At 53.8% G+C, this 18201-nt stretch overlaps 2 protein-coding genes across 4 annotated transcripts in view; both read left to right on the top strand.

The window, feature by feature from the left end:
* The window catches only part of LOC139242560 (E3 ubiquitin/ISG15 ligase TRIM25-like), a 30794-nt gene extending 16056 nt beyond the window's left edge, over positions 1 to 14738 (top strand). For 2 of the 3 annotated variants that reach the window (XM_070870420.1, XM_070870417.1), the window contains 6 exons: positions 667 to 735; positions 2386 to 2478; positions 3102 to 3170; positions 4374 to 4412; positions 5211 to 5267; positions 10173 to 14738. In XM_070870420.1, coding sequence (XP_070726521.1) covers positions 667 to 735; positions 2386 to 2478; positions 3102 to 3170; positions 4374 to 4412; positions 5211 to 5267; positions 10173 to 10696 — 851 coding nt within the window. In that variant the 3' untranslated portion in view covers positions 10697 to 14738. The remainder of the gene's footprint in view (positions 1 to 666; positions 736 to 2385; positions 2479 to 3101; positions 3171 to 4373; positions 4413 to 5210; positions 5268 to 10172) is intronic. The other variant, XM_070870418.1, reaches the window with a different exon arrangement.
* Positions 10781 to 11287, top strand: LOC139242556 (uncharacterized). Its single transcript, XM_070870415.1, has one exon. It carries the CDS (start codon positions 10781 to 10783, stop codon positions 11285 to 11287), a length of 507 nt encoding a protein of 168 aa, XP_070726516.1.
* Positions 14739 to 18201: the final 3463 nt, after the last annotated feature.

Below are 18201 nucleotides of genomic sequence, written 5' to 3'. Positions count from 1 at the left end.
CCTGTTCCTGATCACTGCCCAGTGACCCCGGGTTAGAGAGAGGGGGAAATCAACCAGGATTCCTGTTCCTGATCACTGCCCAGTGACCCCGGGTTAGTGAGAGGGGAAATCAGCCAGGGTTCCTGCTCCTGATCACTGCCAAGTGACCCCGGGTTAGGGAGAGGGGAAATCAGCCAGGGTTCCTGCTCCTGATCACTGCCCATTGACCCCTGGGTTAGAGAGAGGGGAAATCAGCCAGGGTTCCTGCTCCTGATCACTGCCCAGTGACCCCTGGGTTAGAGAGAAGGGAAATCAGCCAGGGTTCCTGCTCCTGCTCCTGATCACTACCCAGTGACCCCTGGGTTAGAGAGAGAGGGGGAAATCAGCCAGGTTTCCTGCTCCTGATCACTGTCCAGTGACCCCTGGGTTAGAGAGCGAGGGGGAAATCAGCCAGGTTTCCTGCTCCTGATCACTGTCCAGTGACCCCTGGGTAAGAGAGAGGGCAAATCAGCCAGGGTTCCTGCTCCTGATCACTATCCACTGACCCCTGAGGGAGAGTGAGACACGGAGTGAGAGTCTGAAGGGGGAGGGAGAGGCAGACAGGGTGAGAGTGCACGATGGAGCAAGGGCTGGAGTAGCACTATCCGTCTCGCACTGTGGCACTGTTTAATGCTCTCTCTTCCACAGGGAAAGCCAAGTCCAAGCCATCGGCCGATCAACGGCAAGTATCCTGTCCAGACCAGAGCGCGAGCCTGCGTAAGTGATAAACCCCTCACTGTAACACTCTGATATACCCCACCCCCCTCACTGTGAGACTGATATACCCCATATCCATCACTGATATACCGCTCACTATAACACTGAATAACCCCACACTGCTCACTGTAACACTGAATAACCCCACACCCCTCAATGTAACACTGATATACCCCACACCCCTCAGTGTAACACTCTGATATATACAACATACTTCATTGTAACACTGATAAGCTGAAACCCTCATCCATGCTATTGTTATCACTCGACTTGACTATTTCAACATTCCTGGCAGGCCTCCCACATTCTACTCTCCGTAAACTTCAGCTCATCCAAAACTTGGCAGCTGTGTCCTAACTCTCACCAAGTCCCGCTCACCCATCACCCCGTGTGCCCCGTGTCCTAACTCTCACCGAGTCCCGCTCACCCATCACCCCCTGTGCCCCGTGTCCTAACTCGCACCGAGTCCCGCTCACCCATCACCCCCTGTGCCCCGTGTCCTAACTCGCACCGAGTCCGGCTCACCCATCGCCCCCTGTGCCCCGTGTCCTAACTCGCACCGAGTCCCGCTCACCCATCACCCCCTGTGTCCCGTGTCCTAACTCGCACCGAGTCCCGCTCACCCATCACCCCGTGTGCCCCGTGCCCCGCTCACCCATCACCCCCTGTGCCCCGTGTCCTAACTCTCTCCGAGTCCCGCTCACCCATCACCCCCTGTGTCCCGTGTCCTAACTCGCACCGAGTCCCGCTCACCCATCCCCCCCTGTGTCCCGTGTCCTAACTCGCACCGAGTCCCGCTCACCCATCACCCCGTGTGCCCCGTGCCCCGCTCACCCATCACCCCCTGTGCCCCGTGTCCCGCTCACCCATCACCCCCTGTGCCCCGTGTCCCGCTCACCCATCACCCCCTGTGCCCCGTGTCCTAACTCTCACCGAGTCCCGCTCACCCATCACCCCCTGTGCCCCGTGTCCCGCTCACCCATCACCCCCTGTGCCCCATGTCCTAACTCTCACCGAGTCCCGCTCACCCATCACCCCCTGTGCTCGCTGACCTACATTGGCTTCCGGTTAAGCAACGATTTGATTTTAAAATTCTCATCCTTGTCTGCAAATCCCTCCATGGTCGCGCCCCTCCCTATCTCTCTAACCTCCTCCAGTCCCACCACCCTCCGAGATATCTGCACTCCTCTAATTCTGTCCTCTTGCACATCCTCAAATGTAATCGTTTCACCATTGGTGGCCGTGCCTTCAGCTACCGAGATCCCAAGCTCTTGGATTCCCTCCCTAAACCCCTCCACCTCGTTACCCCTTTCTCCAAGCGGCTCCTTAAAACCTTCCTCTTTGGCCAAGCTTTTGGTTAGCTGTCTAAATATCTCCTCCTGTGCCTTGGTGTGAGGATTGTTTTTTATTGCTAGCACTCTTGTTAAGCACCGTGGGACATTTTACTCTGTTAAATGCACCGTATAAAACAAGTTGTTCGAATGCCTGCCGTGTGGTCTCACTGTCTGTAAACTAATCTTTCCTCTCATTTTTGCTTAAGTTCGCACTCCCTTTAAATTTGCTGCTTATCTTTCCAAGTGGCAGCAGCTGGTGAGCGGGCTGTGCCGGACTTGGGGAACGTCTGTAACGTGTCTGTAAAACATTCCACAGGACCCCCGCCTGGTCCAACTGAACCAACTTCTGCCAATGACTCGGAATCATCCCAAACAAGCAACCCTGTGGAGGGCAAACAAGTCAAGAAGAGTGAGTGAGGCGAAGGGTCGCTGGGAGAGTCACAATCAGCATCAGTGCCTCCCGTACTCCCCGCCCCGTATGGTACTGAGCCCCCAGAGGCAGAGGTTCTGATGCTCCACACTCTGTCAGTGGTTAGAGAGAGGGGGAAATCAACCAGGATTCCTGTTCCTGATCACTGCCCAGTGACCCCGGGTTAGGGAGAGGGGAAATCAACCAGGATTCCTGTTCCTGATCACTGCCCAGTGACCCCGGGTTAGGGAGAGGGGAAATCAGCCAGGGTTCCTGTTCCTGATCACTGCCCAGTGACCCCGGGTTAGTGAGAGGGGAAATCAGCCAGGGTTCCTGCTCCTGATCACTGCCCAGTGACCCCTGGGTTAGAGAGAGGGGAAATCAGCCAGGGTTCCTGCTCCTGATCACTGCCCAGTGACCCCTGGGTTAGAGAGAGGGGAAATCAGCCAGCGTTTCTGCTCCTGATCACTGCCCAGTGACCCGTGAGGGAGAGTGAGACACGGAGTGAGAGTCTGAGGGGGGGAGGGAGAGGCAGACAGGGTGAGAGTGCACGATGGAGCAAGGGCTAGAGTAGCACGATACGTCTCGCACTGTGGCACTGTTTAATGCTCTCTCTTCCACAGACAAAGCCAAGTCCAAGCCATCGGCCGATCAACGGCAAGTATCAAGTCCAGACCAGAGCGCGAGTCTGCGTAAGTGATAAACCCCTCACTGTAACACTCTGATATACCCCACCCCCCTCACTGTGAGACTGATATACCCCACAACCCTCACTGTAACTGATATAGCCCACACCCCTCCCTGTAACACTGATATACCCCACACCCCTCCCTGTAACACTGATATACCCCACGCCCCTCCCTGTAACACTGATATACCCCACGCCCCTCCCTGTAACACTGATATACCCCACGCCCCTCCCTGTAACACTGATATACCCCACACCCCTCACTGTAACACTGATATAGCCCACGACCTCTCACTGTAACACTGATATAGCCCACATCCCTCACTGTAACACTGATATAGCCCACATCCCTCACTGTAACACTGATATACACCACACTGTAACACTGATATACACCACACTGTAACACTGATATACACCACACTGTAACACTGATATACACCACACTGTAACACTGATATACACCACACTGTAACACTGATATACACCACACTGTAACACTGATATACACCACACTGTAACACTGATATACACCACACTGTAACACTGATATACACCACACTGTAACACTGATATACACCACACTGTAACACTGATATACACCACACTGTAACACTGATATACACCACACTGTAACACTGATATACACCACACTGTAACACTGATATACACCACACTGTAACACTGATATACACCACACTGTAACACTGATGTACCCCACACCCCTCACTGTAACACTGATGTACCCCACACCCCTCACTGTAACACTGATGTACCCCTCACTGTAACACTGATATACCCCTCACTGTAACACTGATATAGCCCACGACCCCTCACTGTAACACTGATATAGCCCACGACCCCTCACTGTAACACTGATATAGCCCACGACCCCTCACTGTAACACTGATATAGCCCACGACCCCTCACTGTAACACTGATATACCCCACACTGTAACACTGATATACCCCACACCCCTCTGTAACACTGATATACACCACACTGTAACACTGATATACACCACACTGTAACACTGATATACACCACACCCCTCACTGTAACACAGATATACCACACACCCCTCACTGTAACACTGATATACACCACACCCCTGAGGTAACATTCTAAGATACCCCGAATTATCAAAAAACTGAAATAAATAATGCTGTGATACTTACTGTTACAACTCTTGTGTTCTTTGTGCAGTGAAGCTTCTGGACCTTGGTCTGCCTCTTCCCAGACAAGGTAACCGCCCCTGTCTATTGCATCTCTTGTTCCAGATTCTTCTTTTTCCTAAGCATGAATAAAAGACACTGACCACCTATCCCTCAGCACATTCCCATCTGGGTCACATGCTCCTGCGTTGAAGACCCACTCTAGAGACTTGAGCACATAATCCAGGCTGACACTCCTAGTGTAGTACTGAGGGAGTGCCGCACTGTCGGAGGGGCAGTACTGAGGGAGTGCCGCACTGTCGGAGGGGCAGTACTGAGGGAGTGCCGCACTGTCGGAGGGGCAGTACTGAGGGAGTGCCGCACTGTCGGAGGGGCAGTACTGAGGGAGTGCCGCACTGTCGGAGGGGCAGTACTGAGGGAGCGCCGCACTGTCGGAGGGGGCAGTACTGAGGGAGCGCCGCACTGTTGGAGGGGCAGTACTGAGGGAGCGCCGCACTGTCGGAGCGGCAGTACTGAGGGAGCGCTGCACTGTTGGAGTTGCTGTCTTTTTTGGATAAGACATTAAGCCAGGGCCCTGTCTGCCCTCGGGTGGATGTACATAATTCCACGACCCTTGGCGAACTGGGAGTTCTCCCAGTGTCCTGAGCCAATATTCCTCCCTCCACAACAGCGCAGTCAGGTGTGGTTCCGGAGTCGCTGTCAAAATGGCTCCTCCGTCACCCACACGGCACGCACTGCCGATGGAGCCCTTTGGGGTGTTCGCAAATCACAATAAAGCATCAAATGGATGAATGTTCCTTTCCACAAATGGGAAGAGCTCTGTGTCCGGTTAAACCAGTCCAGTGATTTGTCTTTGTCTTCCTCACAGTAAAACCGCTCTTCATTCAGGCAGCCCCCCCACGGATCAGGCAGGACTTCATGCAATGTGAGTATCGCAGGCAGCAATCCCGATCTCTCTCATCCCCTGGCACCCCCCCCTCCCCCCAGCAGCCTTGTCTTCCCTCAAATCAGGCCAATGCCTGTTTAATGTGATTTAAAGCCGTTGAACTTGTCCAAATTCCTTATTCAGTGGATTATGTTAAATTCTAAGAGGATAATGTGTTCAGGGAACCAGTAAAAGCAACAGGGCAGATACAGTACGGGTTAGATACAGAGTAAAGCTCCCCCTACACTGTCCCATCAAACCCTCCCAGGGCAGATACAGCACAGGGTTAGATACAGAGTAAAGCTCCCTCTACACTGTCCCATCAAACACTCCCAGGGCAGGTACAGGGGGTTAGATACAGAATAAAGCTCCCTCTCATCATAGGCAGTCCCTCGGAATCGAGGAAGACTTGCTTCCACTCCTGAAGTGAGTTCTTTGGTGGCTGAACAGTCCAATACGAGAACCACAGACTCTGTCACAGGTGGGGACAGATAGTCGTTGAGGGAAGGGGTGGGTGGGACTGGTTTGCCGCACGCTCCTTCCGCTGCCTGTGCTTGGTTTCTGCATGCTCTCGCCGTTGAGACTCGAGGTGCTCAGCGCCCTCCCGGATGCACTTCCTCCACTTAGGGCGGTCTTGGGCCAGAGACTCCCAGGTATCAGTGGTGATGTTGCACTTTATCAGGGAGGGTGTCCTTGTAACGCTTCTGCTGCCCACCTTTGGCTCATTTGCCATGAAGGAGCTCCGCGTAGAGCAATTGCTTAGAGAGTCTTGTATCTGGCATGCAAACTATGTGGCCTGCCCAGCGAAGCTGATCAAGTGTGGTCAGTGCTTCAATACTGGGGATGTTAGCCTGGGCGAGGACATTGATGTTAGTGCGTCTGTCCTCCTAGGGGATTTGCAGGATCTTGTGGAGACATAGTTGGTGATATATCTTCAGCTACTTGAGGTGGCTTCTGTACATCATCCATGTCTCTGATCCATACAGGAGGGCGGGTATTACTACAGCCCTGTAGACCATGAACTTGGTGGTAGGTTTGAGGGCCTGGTCTTCGAACACACTTTTCTTCAGGCGGCCGAAGGCTACACTGGTGCACTGGAGGCGATGTTGAATCTCTGCATCAATGTCTGCCTTTGTTGACGAGAGGCTCCCGAGGTATGGGAAATGGTCCACGGTGTCGAAGGCCGCACCGTGGATCTTGATGATTGGAGGACAGGCTGGTGGAGGACCTTTGTGTTACGGATGTTACGCATGCCTCGGTGAATACATCGACTATATCCTGGAGTTCAGCCTCAGAATGTGCACAGACGCAGGCATTGTCCGCGTACTGCAGCTCAACGACAGGTTGGGGTGATCTTGGACCTGGCCTGGAGGTGACGTAGGTTAAACAGCTTCCCACTGGTTCTGTAGTTTAGTTCCACTCCAGCAGGGAGCTTGTTGACTGTGAGGTGGAGCATGGCAGTGAGGAAGATTGAGGAGGGTTGTAGCGATGACGCAGCCCTGTTTGACCCCGGTCCGGACGTGGATTGGTCTGTAATGGATCCGTTGGTAAGGATCACGGGCTGCATGTCGTCGTGGAGCAGGTGAAGGATGTTGACAAACTTTTGGGGGCATCCAAAACGGAGGAGGACGCTCCATAAGCCCTCACGGTTGACAGTGTCAAAGGTTGAAGAAGGCCATGTATAAGGGCTGGCGCTGCTCCCTGCATTTTTCCTGCAGCTGTCACGCTGCAAAGATCATGTCCGTTGTGCCCCGTATGGGATGAAATCCGCACTGTGATTCCGGGAGGAGCTCCGCGGCCAAAGGGAGAAGACGATTGAGGAGAACTCTAGCGACAACCTTCCCAGTGGATGATAGGGAGATTTCCCTGTAGGTGCTGCAGTCGGACTTGTCCCCCTTTTTAAAGATGGTGTTAGATCTCTTAATTTCCAATGAAATACGAACTCCGATTGTAGTTTTAACTTTTTAACCTTGGCAGAGAGCAATAACAAGTTCTTGGCTTTAAGCCAGGTCTTTGTTCTTCTGGGGCCACGTGGTCAAAATGGCTGTATTTATACCGGGTTCAATTTACAGAAAAGAACTCGCCTTCTTTGACCTTATTGGCTCAATTGAAAGTCTTTTAACGTTTTAATTGGCTCGCTACCCAAGGTCTGAAAATGTCAAGTTGATTGATGACTTAATGCAATGTGGCCTGTGTTTTTTCACAGCCTGTCTAAATACAACTGCAGTAAGACCTCCCTGCTCCTATACTCAAATCCCCTAGCTATGAAAGCCAAAATGCCATTTGCTGCCTTCACCACCTGCTGTACCTGCATGCCAACTTTCAATGACTGATGAGCCAAGACACCCAGGTCTCGTTGCACCTCCCCTTTTCCTAATCTGCCGCTATTCAGATAATGTTCTGTCTTCGCGTTTTTGCCCCCAAAGTGGATAACCTCACATTTATCCACATTATACTGCATCTGCCATGCATTTGCCCACTCACCAAACCTGCCCAAGTCACCCTGCAGCCTCTTAGCATCCTCCTCACAGCTCACACCGCCAGCCAGCTTAGTGTCATCTGCAAACTTGGAGATATTGTACTCAATTCCTTCATCTAAATCATTGATGTATATTGTAAATAGCTGGGGTCCCAGCACTGAGCCCTGCGGCACTCCACTAGTCACTGCCTGCCATTCTGAAAAGGACCCGTTTATCCCGACTCTCTGCTTCCTGTCTGCCAACTAATTCTCTATCCACGTCAGTACATTGCCCCCAATACCATGTGTTTTGATTTTGCACACCAATCTCTTATGTGGGACCTTGTCAAAAGCCTTTTGAAAGTCCAAATACACCACATCCACTGGTTCTCCCTTGTCCACTCTACTAGTTACATCAAAATTCCAGAAGATTTGTCAAGCATGATTTCCCCTTCATAAATCCATGCTGACTTGGACCGATCCTGTCACTGCTTTCCAAATGCTCTGCTATTTCATCCTTAATAATTGATTCCAACATTTTCCCCACTACTGATGTCAGGCTAACCGGTCTATAATTACCCGCTTTTTCTCTCCCTCCTTTTTTAAAAAGTGGTGTTACATTAGCTACCCTCCAGTCCGTAGGAACTGATCCAGAGTCGATAGACTGTTGGAAAATGATCACCAATGCATCCACTATTTCTAGGGCCACTTCCTTAAGTACTCTGGGATGCAGACTATCAGGCCCCGGGAATTTATCGGCCTTCAATCCCATCAATTTCCCTAACACAATTTCCTGACTAATAAGGATATCCTTCAGTTCCTCCGTCTCACTAGACCCTCGGTCCCCTGGTACTTCCGGAAGGTTATTTGTGTCTTCCTTCGTGAAGACAGAACCAAACTATTTGTTCAATTGGTCTGCCATTTCATTGTTCCCCCATTATAAATTCACCTGAATCTGACTGCAAGGGACCTACATTTGTCTTCACTAATCTTTTTCTCTTCACATCTCTATAGAAGCTTTTGCAGTCAGTTTTTATGTGCCCGGCAAGCTTCCTCTCATACTCTATTTTCCCCCTCTTAATTAAACCCTTTGTCCTTTTACGAAGGAATTATAAAATTCTCCCACTCCTCAAGTTTGCTGCTTTGTGATGCACTTACTCACCAGTAACCTGCTCACCGATGCCCAGTTTGGGTTCTGCCACGACCACTCGGCTCCAGATCTCATTACAGCCTTGGTCCGAACATGGACAAAGAGCTGAATTCCAGAGGTGAGGTGAGAGTGACTGCCCTCGACATCAAGGAGCCCGAGTAAAACTGAAGTCAATGGGAATCGGGGAGAAATTCTCCACTGGCTGAAGTCATACCCAGCACAAAGGAACTTGCTTGGTGGAGGTCAATCATCACCGCCCCTGGACATAGCTGCAGGAGTTCCTCGGGGCAGTGTCCTAGGACCAACCATAATAATAACTTATTTATATAGCGCCTTTAACGTAGTAAAACTTCCCAAGGTGCTTCACAACAATCTTACAACATGTTAGATGTTGACCAGGGAGGGAAAGAGAGATCAATGACCTTCCCTCCAGCATAAGGTCAGAAGTGGGGATGTTCGCTGATGATTGCACAGTGTTCAGTTCCATTCACAACTCCTCGGATAATGAAGCAGTCTGTGCCCGCGTGCAGCAAGACTTGCACTGATAAGTTGCGAGTTTTCCACAGAGAGTGTTGAGAATGTGGAACTCGCTGCCACAGGGAGTGATTGAGGCGAATAGCATCGATGCATTTAAAGGAAGCTGGATAAACACGAGGGAGAAGGCAATAGTGGTGTTCGATGAGGAAAGATGGGAGGAGGTTCGAGTGGTGTAGACTGGTTGTATATTCTGTGTTAAATGTGCCTGGCAATGACCATCTCCAACAAGAGAGTCTAACAATCTCCCCATGGTATCCCCTTCCCCCATCCACACCCTGGGGGTCACCAATGACCAGCAACTTAACTGGACCAACCATATAAATACTGTGGCTACAAGAGCGGGTCAGAGGCTGGGTATTCTGCGGCAAGTGTCTCACCCCCTGACTCCCCAAAGCCTTTCCACCAACTTGACACAAGTCAGGAGTGTGATGGAACACTCTCCACTTGCCTGGATGGTGCAGCTCCAATAACACTCGAAGCTCGACACCATCCAGGACAAAGCAGCCACTCGATTGGCTCCCCATCCACCACCTTCAACATTCGCTCCCTCCACCACCGGCGCCCCCTGGCTGCAGGGGAAGACTGAACAAATGCAGTAAGGCCACATCCCGTGAATAAAGGTGTGTGGGCTGGATTTGAGGTGTGATGACTAGGTGTCTCGCCCAGTGCCAGGTTGCTGTCGGTGTGACCTAGGCATGGAGGTGGCCCAGTGCTAGGTGCCCTGGCCTTGACTAATGGTGCTGTGTTGTGTATTGTGCAGATAACTGCAGGGTGACCTTCAACCAGCGAACTGCCCACAAGAAGCTGGCCCTGTCTGAGCGATACAGCAGCCTGAGTATGAGCGAGCAGCCACAGGTCTACGCTGACCTCCCCGAGAGGTTCTTCAACTGTTCGCAGGTGCTGGGCCTGCAGAGCTTTGGCAATGGCCGTCGGTACTGGGAGGTGACCACCAACGGGAGCAGTTTCTGGGCCGTTGGGCTGGCGGGCCCAGGGCTGGAGCGGTGCGGTTCACGGAGCCGGCTGGGCAGGAACACGCTGAGCTGGTGTGTGGAGAGTTTCGGCCAGAAGCTGTCGGCCTGGCACGCAGAGCGGGAGGTGCCTATCAATGCGCCGCAGCCCCGAGTGATTGGGGTGTACCTGGACTGGGAGGCAGGGTTCGTGGCCTTCTACTCTGTCGGGTCGTTAATGCTGCTCCTGCACAGCTTCCGGGCACAGTTCCAGGGCCAGCTCTTCCCTGCCTTCTGGTTGGGCTCGAGTACCACCAAGCTCAACCTGGCTCAGTGAGCCGTTTACACCTCAACTCCTGCACTTATTTTGCTCTTTCAAAAATTAATTTTTTAGGAAATCTTACCAAATTTAGCTTTAATGATGTCCGGGCCAGTGAAAACCTGGGCTGGAGTAATTGGTGCCGGGAACGGGGAAAACCTGGGCTGGAGTAATGGTGCCGGGAACGGGGAAAACCTGGGCTGGCGTAATGGTGCCGGGAACGGGGAAAACCTGGGCTGGAGTAATGGTGCCGGGAACGGTGAAAACCTGGGCTGGAGTATTGGTGCCGGGAACGGGGAAAACCTGGGCTGGAGTAATGGTGCCGGGAACGGGGAAAACCTGGGCTGGAGTAATGGTGCCGGGGACGGGGAAAACATGGGCTGGAGTAATGGTGCCGGGAATGGGGAAAACCTGGGCTGGAGTAATGGTGTCGGGAACGGGGAAAACCTGGGCTGGAGTAATGGTGCCGGGAATGGGGAAAACCTGGGCTGGAGTAATGGTGTTGGGAACGGGGAAAACCTGGGCTGGAGTAATGGTGCCGGGAACGGGGAAAACCTGGGCTGGAGTAATGGTGTCGGGAACGGGGAAAACCTGGGCTGGAGTACATAAGAACATAAGAATTAGGAACAGGAGTAGGCCATCTAGCCCCTCGAGCCGGCTCCGCCATTCAACAAGATCATGGCTGATCTGGCCGTGGACTCAGCTCCACTTACCTGCCTGCTCCCCGTAACCCTTAATTCCCTTATTGGTTAAAAATCTATCTATCTGTGATTTGAATACATTCAATGAGCTAGCCTCAACTTCTTTGGGCAGAGAATTCCACAGATTCACAACCCTCTGGGAGAAGAAATTCCTTCTCAACTCAGTTTTAAATTGGCTCCCCCGTATTTCGAGTCTGTGCCCCCGAGTTCTAGTCTCCCCGACCAGTGGAAACAACCTCTCTGCCTCTATCTTGTCTATCCCTTTTATTATTTTAAATGTTTCTAAAAGATCTCCCCTCATCCTTCTGAACTCCAACGAGTAAAGACCCAGTCTACTCAATCTATCATCATAAGGTAACCCCCTCATCTCCGGAATCAGCCTAGTGAATCGTCTCTGTACCCCTTCCAAAGCTAGTATATCCTTCCTTAAGTAAGGTGACCAAAACTGCACGCAGTACTCCAGGTCCGGCCTCACCAATACCCTATACAGTTGCAGCAGGACCTCCCTGCTTTTGTACTCCATCCCTCTCGCAATGAAGGCCAACATTCCATTCGCCTTCCTGATTACCTGCTGCACCTGCAAACTAACTTTTTGGGATTCATGCACAAGGACCCCCAGGTCCCTCTGTACCGCAGCATGTTGTAATTTCTCCCCATCCAAATAATATTCCCTTTTACTGTTTTTTTTTCCCAAGGTGGATGACCTCACATTTTATGACATTGTATTCCATCTGCCAAACTTAGCCCATTCGCTTAACCTATCTAAATCTCTTTGCAGCCTCTCTGTGTCCTTTACACAACCCGCTTTCCCACTAATCTTTGTGTCATCTGCAAATTTTGTTACACTACACTCTGTCCCCTCTTCCAGGTCATCTATGTATATTGTAAACAGTTGTGGTCCCAGCACCGATCCCTGTGGCACACCACTAACCACCTATTTCCAACCCGAAAAGGACCCATTTATCCCGACTCTCTGCTTTCTGTTCGCCAGTCAATTCTCTATCCATGCTAATACATTTCCTTTGACTCCGCGTACCTTTATCTTCTGCAGTAATCTTTTGTGTGGCACCTTATCGAATGCCTTTTGGAAATCTAAATACACCACATCCATCGGTACACCTCTATCTACCATGCTCGTTATATCAAAGAATTCCAGTAAATTAGTTAAACATGATTTCCCCTTCATGAATCCATGCTGCGTCTGCTTGATTGCACTATTCCTATCTAGATGTCCCGCTATTTCTTCCTTAATGATAGCTTCAAGCATTTTCCCCACTACTAAACTAACCGGCCTATAGTTACCTGCCTTTTGTCTGCCCCCTTTTTTAAACAGAGGCGTTACATTAGCTGCTTTCCAATCCGCTGGTACCTCCCCAGAGTCCAGAGAATTTTGGTAGATTATAACGAATGCATCTGTTATAACTTCCGCCATCTCTTTTAATACCCTGGGATGCATTTCATCAGGACCAGGGGACTTGTCTACTTTCAGTCCCATTAGCCTGTCCAGCACTATCCCCCCTAGTGATAGTGATTGTCTCAAGGTCCTCCCTTCCCACATTCCAGTGACCAGCAATTTTTGGCATGGTTTTTGTGTCTTCCACTGTGAAGACCGAAGCAAAATAATTGTTTAAGGTCTCAGCCATTTCCACATTTCCCATTATTAAATCCCCCTTCTCATCTTCTAAGGGACCAACATTTACTTTAGTCACACTTTTCCGTTTTATATATCGGTAAAAACTTTTACTATCTTTTTATGTTTTGCACAAGTTTACTTTCGTAATCTATCTTTCCTTTCTTTATTGCTTTCTTAGTCATTCTTTGCTGTCGTTTAAAATGTTCCCAATCTGCTAGTTTCCCACTAACCTTAGCCACCTTATATGCATTGGTTTTTAATTTGATACTCTCCTTTATTTCCTTGGTTATCCACGGCTGGTTATCCCTTCTCTTACCACCCTTCTTTTTCACTGGAATATAGTTTTGTTGAGCACTATGAAAGAGCTCCTTAAAAGTCCTCCACTGTTCCTCAATTGTGCCCCCGTTTAGTCTGTGTTTCCAGTCTACTTTAGCCAACTCTGCCCTCATCCCACTGTAGTCCCCTTTAAGCATAGTACGCTCGTTTGAGACACTACTTCCTCACCCTCAATCTGTATTACAAATTCAACCATACTGTGATCACTCATTCCGAGAGGATCTTTTACGAGGAGATCGTTTATTATTCCTGTCTCATTACACAGGACCAGATCTAAGGTAGCTTGCTCCCTTGTAGGTTCTGTAACATACTGTTCTAAGAAACAATCCCGTATGCATTCTATGAATTCCTCCTCCAGGCTACCCCGTGCGATTTGATTTGACCAATCGATATGGTGTCGGGAAAGGGGTCGGGAACGGGGAAAACCTGGGCTGGAGTAATGGTGTCGGGAACGGGGAAAACCCAGCATTGGCAAATTGGCAATATATCGACAGCCGGTCTGAAGAAAGGTTGCATGGAGATCAGGGCTCGTGGGTTTGAGCTGTAACATCCAGTGTTACAGTAGAACTGCTGGTGCTTCCCCCTGCCCTGCCCAGAATATCTGTGCTGGGCAGGAGGTCTGGGTGCGAGGTGCTGGGTGGGGATTCTAGGCATGGGGCAGGGTCTGGGTGTGGGACAGGTCCCCAGAAAGGTGGATGCAGAGAGGATGTTTCCACTGATAGGGGAGACTAGAACTAGGGGGCATAATCTCAGAATAAGGGGTCGCCCATTTAAAACTGAGATGAGGACGTGTGAATTTGTGGAATTCGCTGCCTCAGAGAGCTGTGGAGGCTGGGTTATTGAATAAACTTAACACAGAGATAGACAGTTTCTTAACCGATAAGGAGTTATGGAGAGCGGGCAGGGAAGTGTTGCTGAGTCCATGATCAGATCAGCCATGATCTTATTAAATGGCGGAGCAGACTCGAGGGGCCGAATGGTCTACTCCTCCTATTTCTTATGTTCTTAAACACTCGATTGTCAGCAGGCACTGAGGTGATGGGCTGGGAGCCAGGAGTAGCACTTCACCAAACTACCAGAGAATAGCAGGAGCCCTGGAGGAGTGACTGTGCTATTGAAGCAATTGCTCCCTTTAACTGGCTGTGAGTCAGTGCAGGAAATGGTTCATGTATTTCATGTCGATAAGGGAGGGCTATCTGGAGCGATTTACTCCTCCAGCCCAGCCCTGCCTGCAATTTACCAGCCGTCTCAGGCACTGTTCATTTGCACAGTATCCAGGCATCTGCCCATTGCCGATTCTGTGCACTGCACAACGGCCCCCGGGTCACTGCCCCCCCCCCCCCCCGGGTACTGTGCACCTCCCCCCCCCCCCGGGTACTGTGCACCTCCTCCCCCCCCCCCCCCCCGGGTACTGTGCACCTCCCCCCCCCCCCCCCCTCACTGCCCCCCCCCCCCCCCCTCCCCTGGTCACTGCCCCTCCCCCGGTCACTGCGCCCCTCTCCCCCCCTCCCCCGGTCACTGCCCCCCCCCTCCCCCGGTCACTGCCCCCCCCCCCCTCCCCCGGTCACTGCCCCTCCCCCGGTCACTGCGCGTCTCCTTCCCCCCTCCCCCGGTCACTGCCCCCCCCCCTCCCCCGGTCACTGCCCCCCCCCCCCCCCCCGGTCACTGCCCCCCTCTCCCCCGCCCCCCCCCTCCCCCGGTCACTGCGCCCCTCTCCCCCCCTCCCCCGGTCACTGCGCCCCTCTTTCCCCCCCCCCCCCTCCCCTGGTCACTGCCCCTCCCCCGGTCACTGCGCGTCTCCTTCCCCCTCCCCCGGTCACTGCCCCCCCCTCCCCCGGTCACTGCCCCCCCCCCTCCCCCGGTCACTGCCCCCCCCCCCCTCCCCCGGTCACTGCCCCTCCCCCGGTCACTGCGCGTCTCCTTCCCCCCTCCCCCGGTCACTGCCCCCCCTCCCCCGGTCACTGCCCCCCTCTCCCCCGCCCCCCCCTCCCCCCGGTCACTGCCCCCCCCCCCCCTCCCCCGGTCACTGCCCCCCTCTCCCCTGCCCCCCCCCTCCCCCGGTCACTGCCCCCCCTCCCCCCCCTCCCCCGGTCACTGCCCCCCTCTCCCCTGCCCCCCCCCTCCCCCGGTCACTGCCCCCCCCTCCCCCGGTCACTGCGCCCCTCTTCCCCCCCCCCCCCCCTCCCCTGGTCACTGCCCCTCCCCCGGTCACTGCGCGTCTCCTTCCCCCCTCCCCCGGTCACTGCGCCCCTCTCCCCCCTCCCCCGGTCACTGCGCCCCTCTTTCCCCCCCCCCCCCCCCTCCCCTGGTCACTGCCCCTCCCCCGGTCACTGCGCGTCTCCTTCCCCCCTCCCCCGGTCACTGCCCCCCCCCTCCCCCGGTCACTGCGCCCCTCTTTCCCCCCCCCTCCCCCGGTCACTGCCCCTCCCCCAGTCACTGCGCGTCTCCTTCCCCCCTCCCCCGGTCACTGCCCCCCCCCTCCCCCGGTCACTGCGCCCCTCTTCCCCCCCCCCCCCCCTCCCCTGGTCACTGCCCCTCCCCCGGTCACTGCGCGTCTCCTTCCCCCCTCCCCCGGTCACTGCCCCCCCCCTCCCCCGGTCACTGCGCCCCTCTTCCCCCCCCCCCCCCTCCCCTGGTCACTGCCCCTCCCCCGGTCACTGCGCGTCTCCTTCCCCCCTCCCCCGGTCACTGCCCCCCCCTCCCCGGTCACTGCGCGTCTCCTTCCCCCCTCCCCCGGTCACTGCCCCCCCCCTCCCCCGGTCACTGCGCCCCTCTTCCCCCCCCCCCCTCCCCCGGTCACTGCCCCTCCCCCGGTCACTGCGCGTCTCCTTCCCCCCTCCCCCGGTCACTGCCCCCCCCCCCTCCCCGGTCACTGCCCCCCCCCTCCCCCGGTCACTGCCCCCCCCCCCTCCCCCGGTCACTGCCCCCCCCTCCCCCGGTCACTGCCCCCCCCCCCTCCCCCGGTCACTGCCCCCCCCCCCCTCCCCCGGTCACTGCCCCCCCCCCCCTCCCCCGGTCACTGCCCCCCCCCTCCCCCGGTCACTGCCCCCCCCCCCCTCCCCCGGTCACTGCCCCCCCCCCCTCCCCCGGTCACTGCCCCCTCTCCCCCGCCCCGCCAGCCAGTAATATCGAGGGTCCTCATTTTAAAACAAAATATTTGATTATTCTCCTGTTTTCTGTTCTTACTGCGATTGAAATTGTTTTATATTTTTTAGCTGGAAAATGGTGGGACTAAATGGGAGGGTTGAAATATTCCACTTTCCGTTGCGTTACTCAGTTATTCTGACTGTAACCTGACCAATGAAAGAATTAGTGTTTATATCGCAGCTTCCATTACCTCAGGGTGTCCGAGTGCTTTACAACCAGTGATGGACTTTGAGTAGTTGCTGTTGTAATGTGGGAGACGCAGCAGCCAATTTGTGCACAGCAAGCTCCCACACACAGCAATGTGAAAATGAGCAGATCATCTGTTTTAGTGATGCTGATTGAGGATAAATATTGGCCAGGACACTCCTTTCCCCTACCCAGAGTGCCCAGCTGTACTGCAGCATGTAGGGCAGGGCTGCAGAAAGCCCACACTTCGTGTCTCGAGGCGCTGGGAATATTTGCGGCTGGGGTAAGGAGTGGTTGGTTGGTCGGGTGCAGTTTTGCCAAGGTGGGCTGTGTCAGGTACGTGGGGGAGGGTTAACTCTCTGATTAACGATAATCTGTGATTACTGTTGGAGACTGGGAGTCTGATCACTCAACTTATTGCATTCATTTACTTGTATCTCATCATATCTATCAATAAACCTTCCTTGCCAGGCTGTGTGCTGCTCTTTTCCGTTGTGGGGGTGGGGAGGGGCGGGGCGGTCCATGCTGGGGGGGCAGGGACAGGGGGATTGGGACAGAGGGAAGGTCTGTTTGGGGAGGGGGTGGGGTCCGTGCTGGGGGGGGGGGGGGGGGGCGGGGTCCGTGCCGGGGGGGGGGGCAGTCAGAACCCATCCATTACATGATCATTGCTACTTTCTGCTTGTTTCACACACGCAGCAATTTGTGAGCGTGGCAGAGTGGGGAAAGTTGTTAAAAAGTTAATCGTGTGCTGTCAGGGAACAAGACACAGGCCAGTAACAGCCCCACATCTGTCACTCATTCAATCATCAATGGCTGTTTCTGTCTGCTTCCTCTGTTCATTGCGGAGGATTCCACCACAGACATAGGCAACACCTACACCCCCCACATTCCCTTCATTTGTTCCCACACACACTGACTCTCACTGGGGTTCGGGTCTCACACACACTGACTCTCACTGGGGTACAGTCCCACACACACTGACTCTCACTGGGGTACGGGTCCCACACACACTGACTCTCACTGGGGTACAGTCCCACACACACTGACTCTCACTGGGGTTCGGGTCCCACACACACTGACTCTCACTGGGGTACAGTCCCACACACACTGACTCTCACTGGGGTACGGGTCCCACACACACTGACTCTCACTGGGGTACAGTCCCACACACACTGACTCTCACTGGGGTACGGGTCCCACACACACTGACTCTCACTGGGGTACAGTTCCACACACACTGACTCTCACTGGGGTTCGGGTCCCACACACACTGACTCTCACTGGGGTACAGTCCCACACACACTGACTCTCACTGGGGTACGGGTCCCACACACACTGACTCTCACTGGGGTACAGTCCCACACACACTGACTCACTGGGGTACGGGTCCCACACACACTGACTCTCACTGGGGTACAGTCCCACACACACTGACTCTCACTGGGGTACAGTCCCACACACACTGACTCTCACTGGGGTACAGTCCCACACACACTGACTCACTGGGGTACGGGTCCCAC

Source organism: Pristiophorus japonicus, unplaced genomic scaffold (assembly GCF_044704955.1).
Source record: "Pristiophorus japonicus isolate sPriJap1 unplaced genomic scaffold, sPriJap1.hap1 HAP1_SCAFFOLD_1374, whole genome shotgun sequence".
NCBI classification, from domain to species: domain Eukaryota; kingdom Metazoa; phylum Chordata; class Chondrichthyes; family Pristiophoridae; genus Pristiophorus; species Pristiophorus japonicus.
This window is presented reverse-complemented; position numbering and strand designations above follow the sequence as displayed.

Coding starts and splice junctions, on each gene's coding strand:
- LOC139242556 (XM_070870415.1), top strand. CDS start 10,781: ATGTCCGGGCCAGTGAAAACCTGGGCTGGAGTAATTGGTGCCGGGAAC.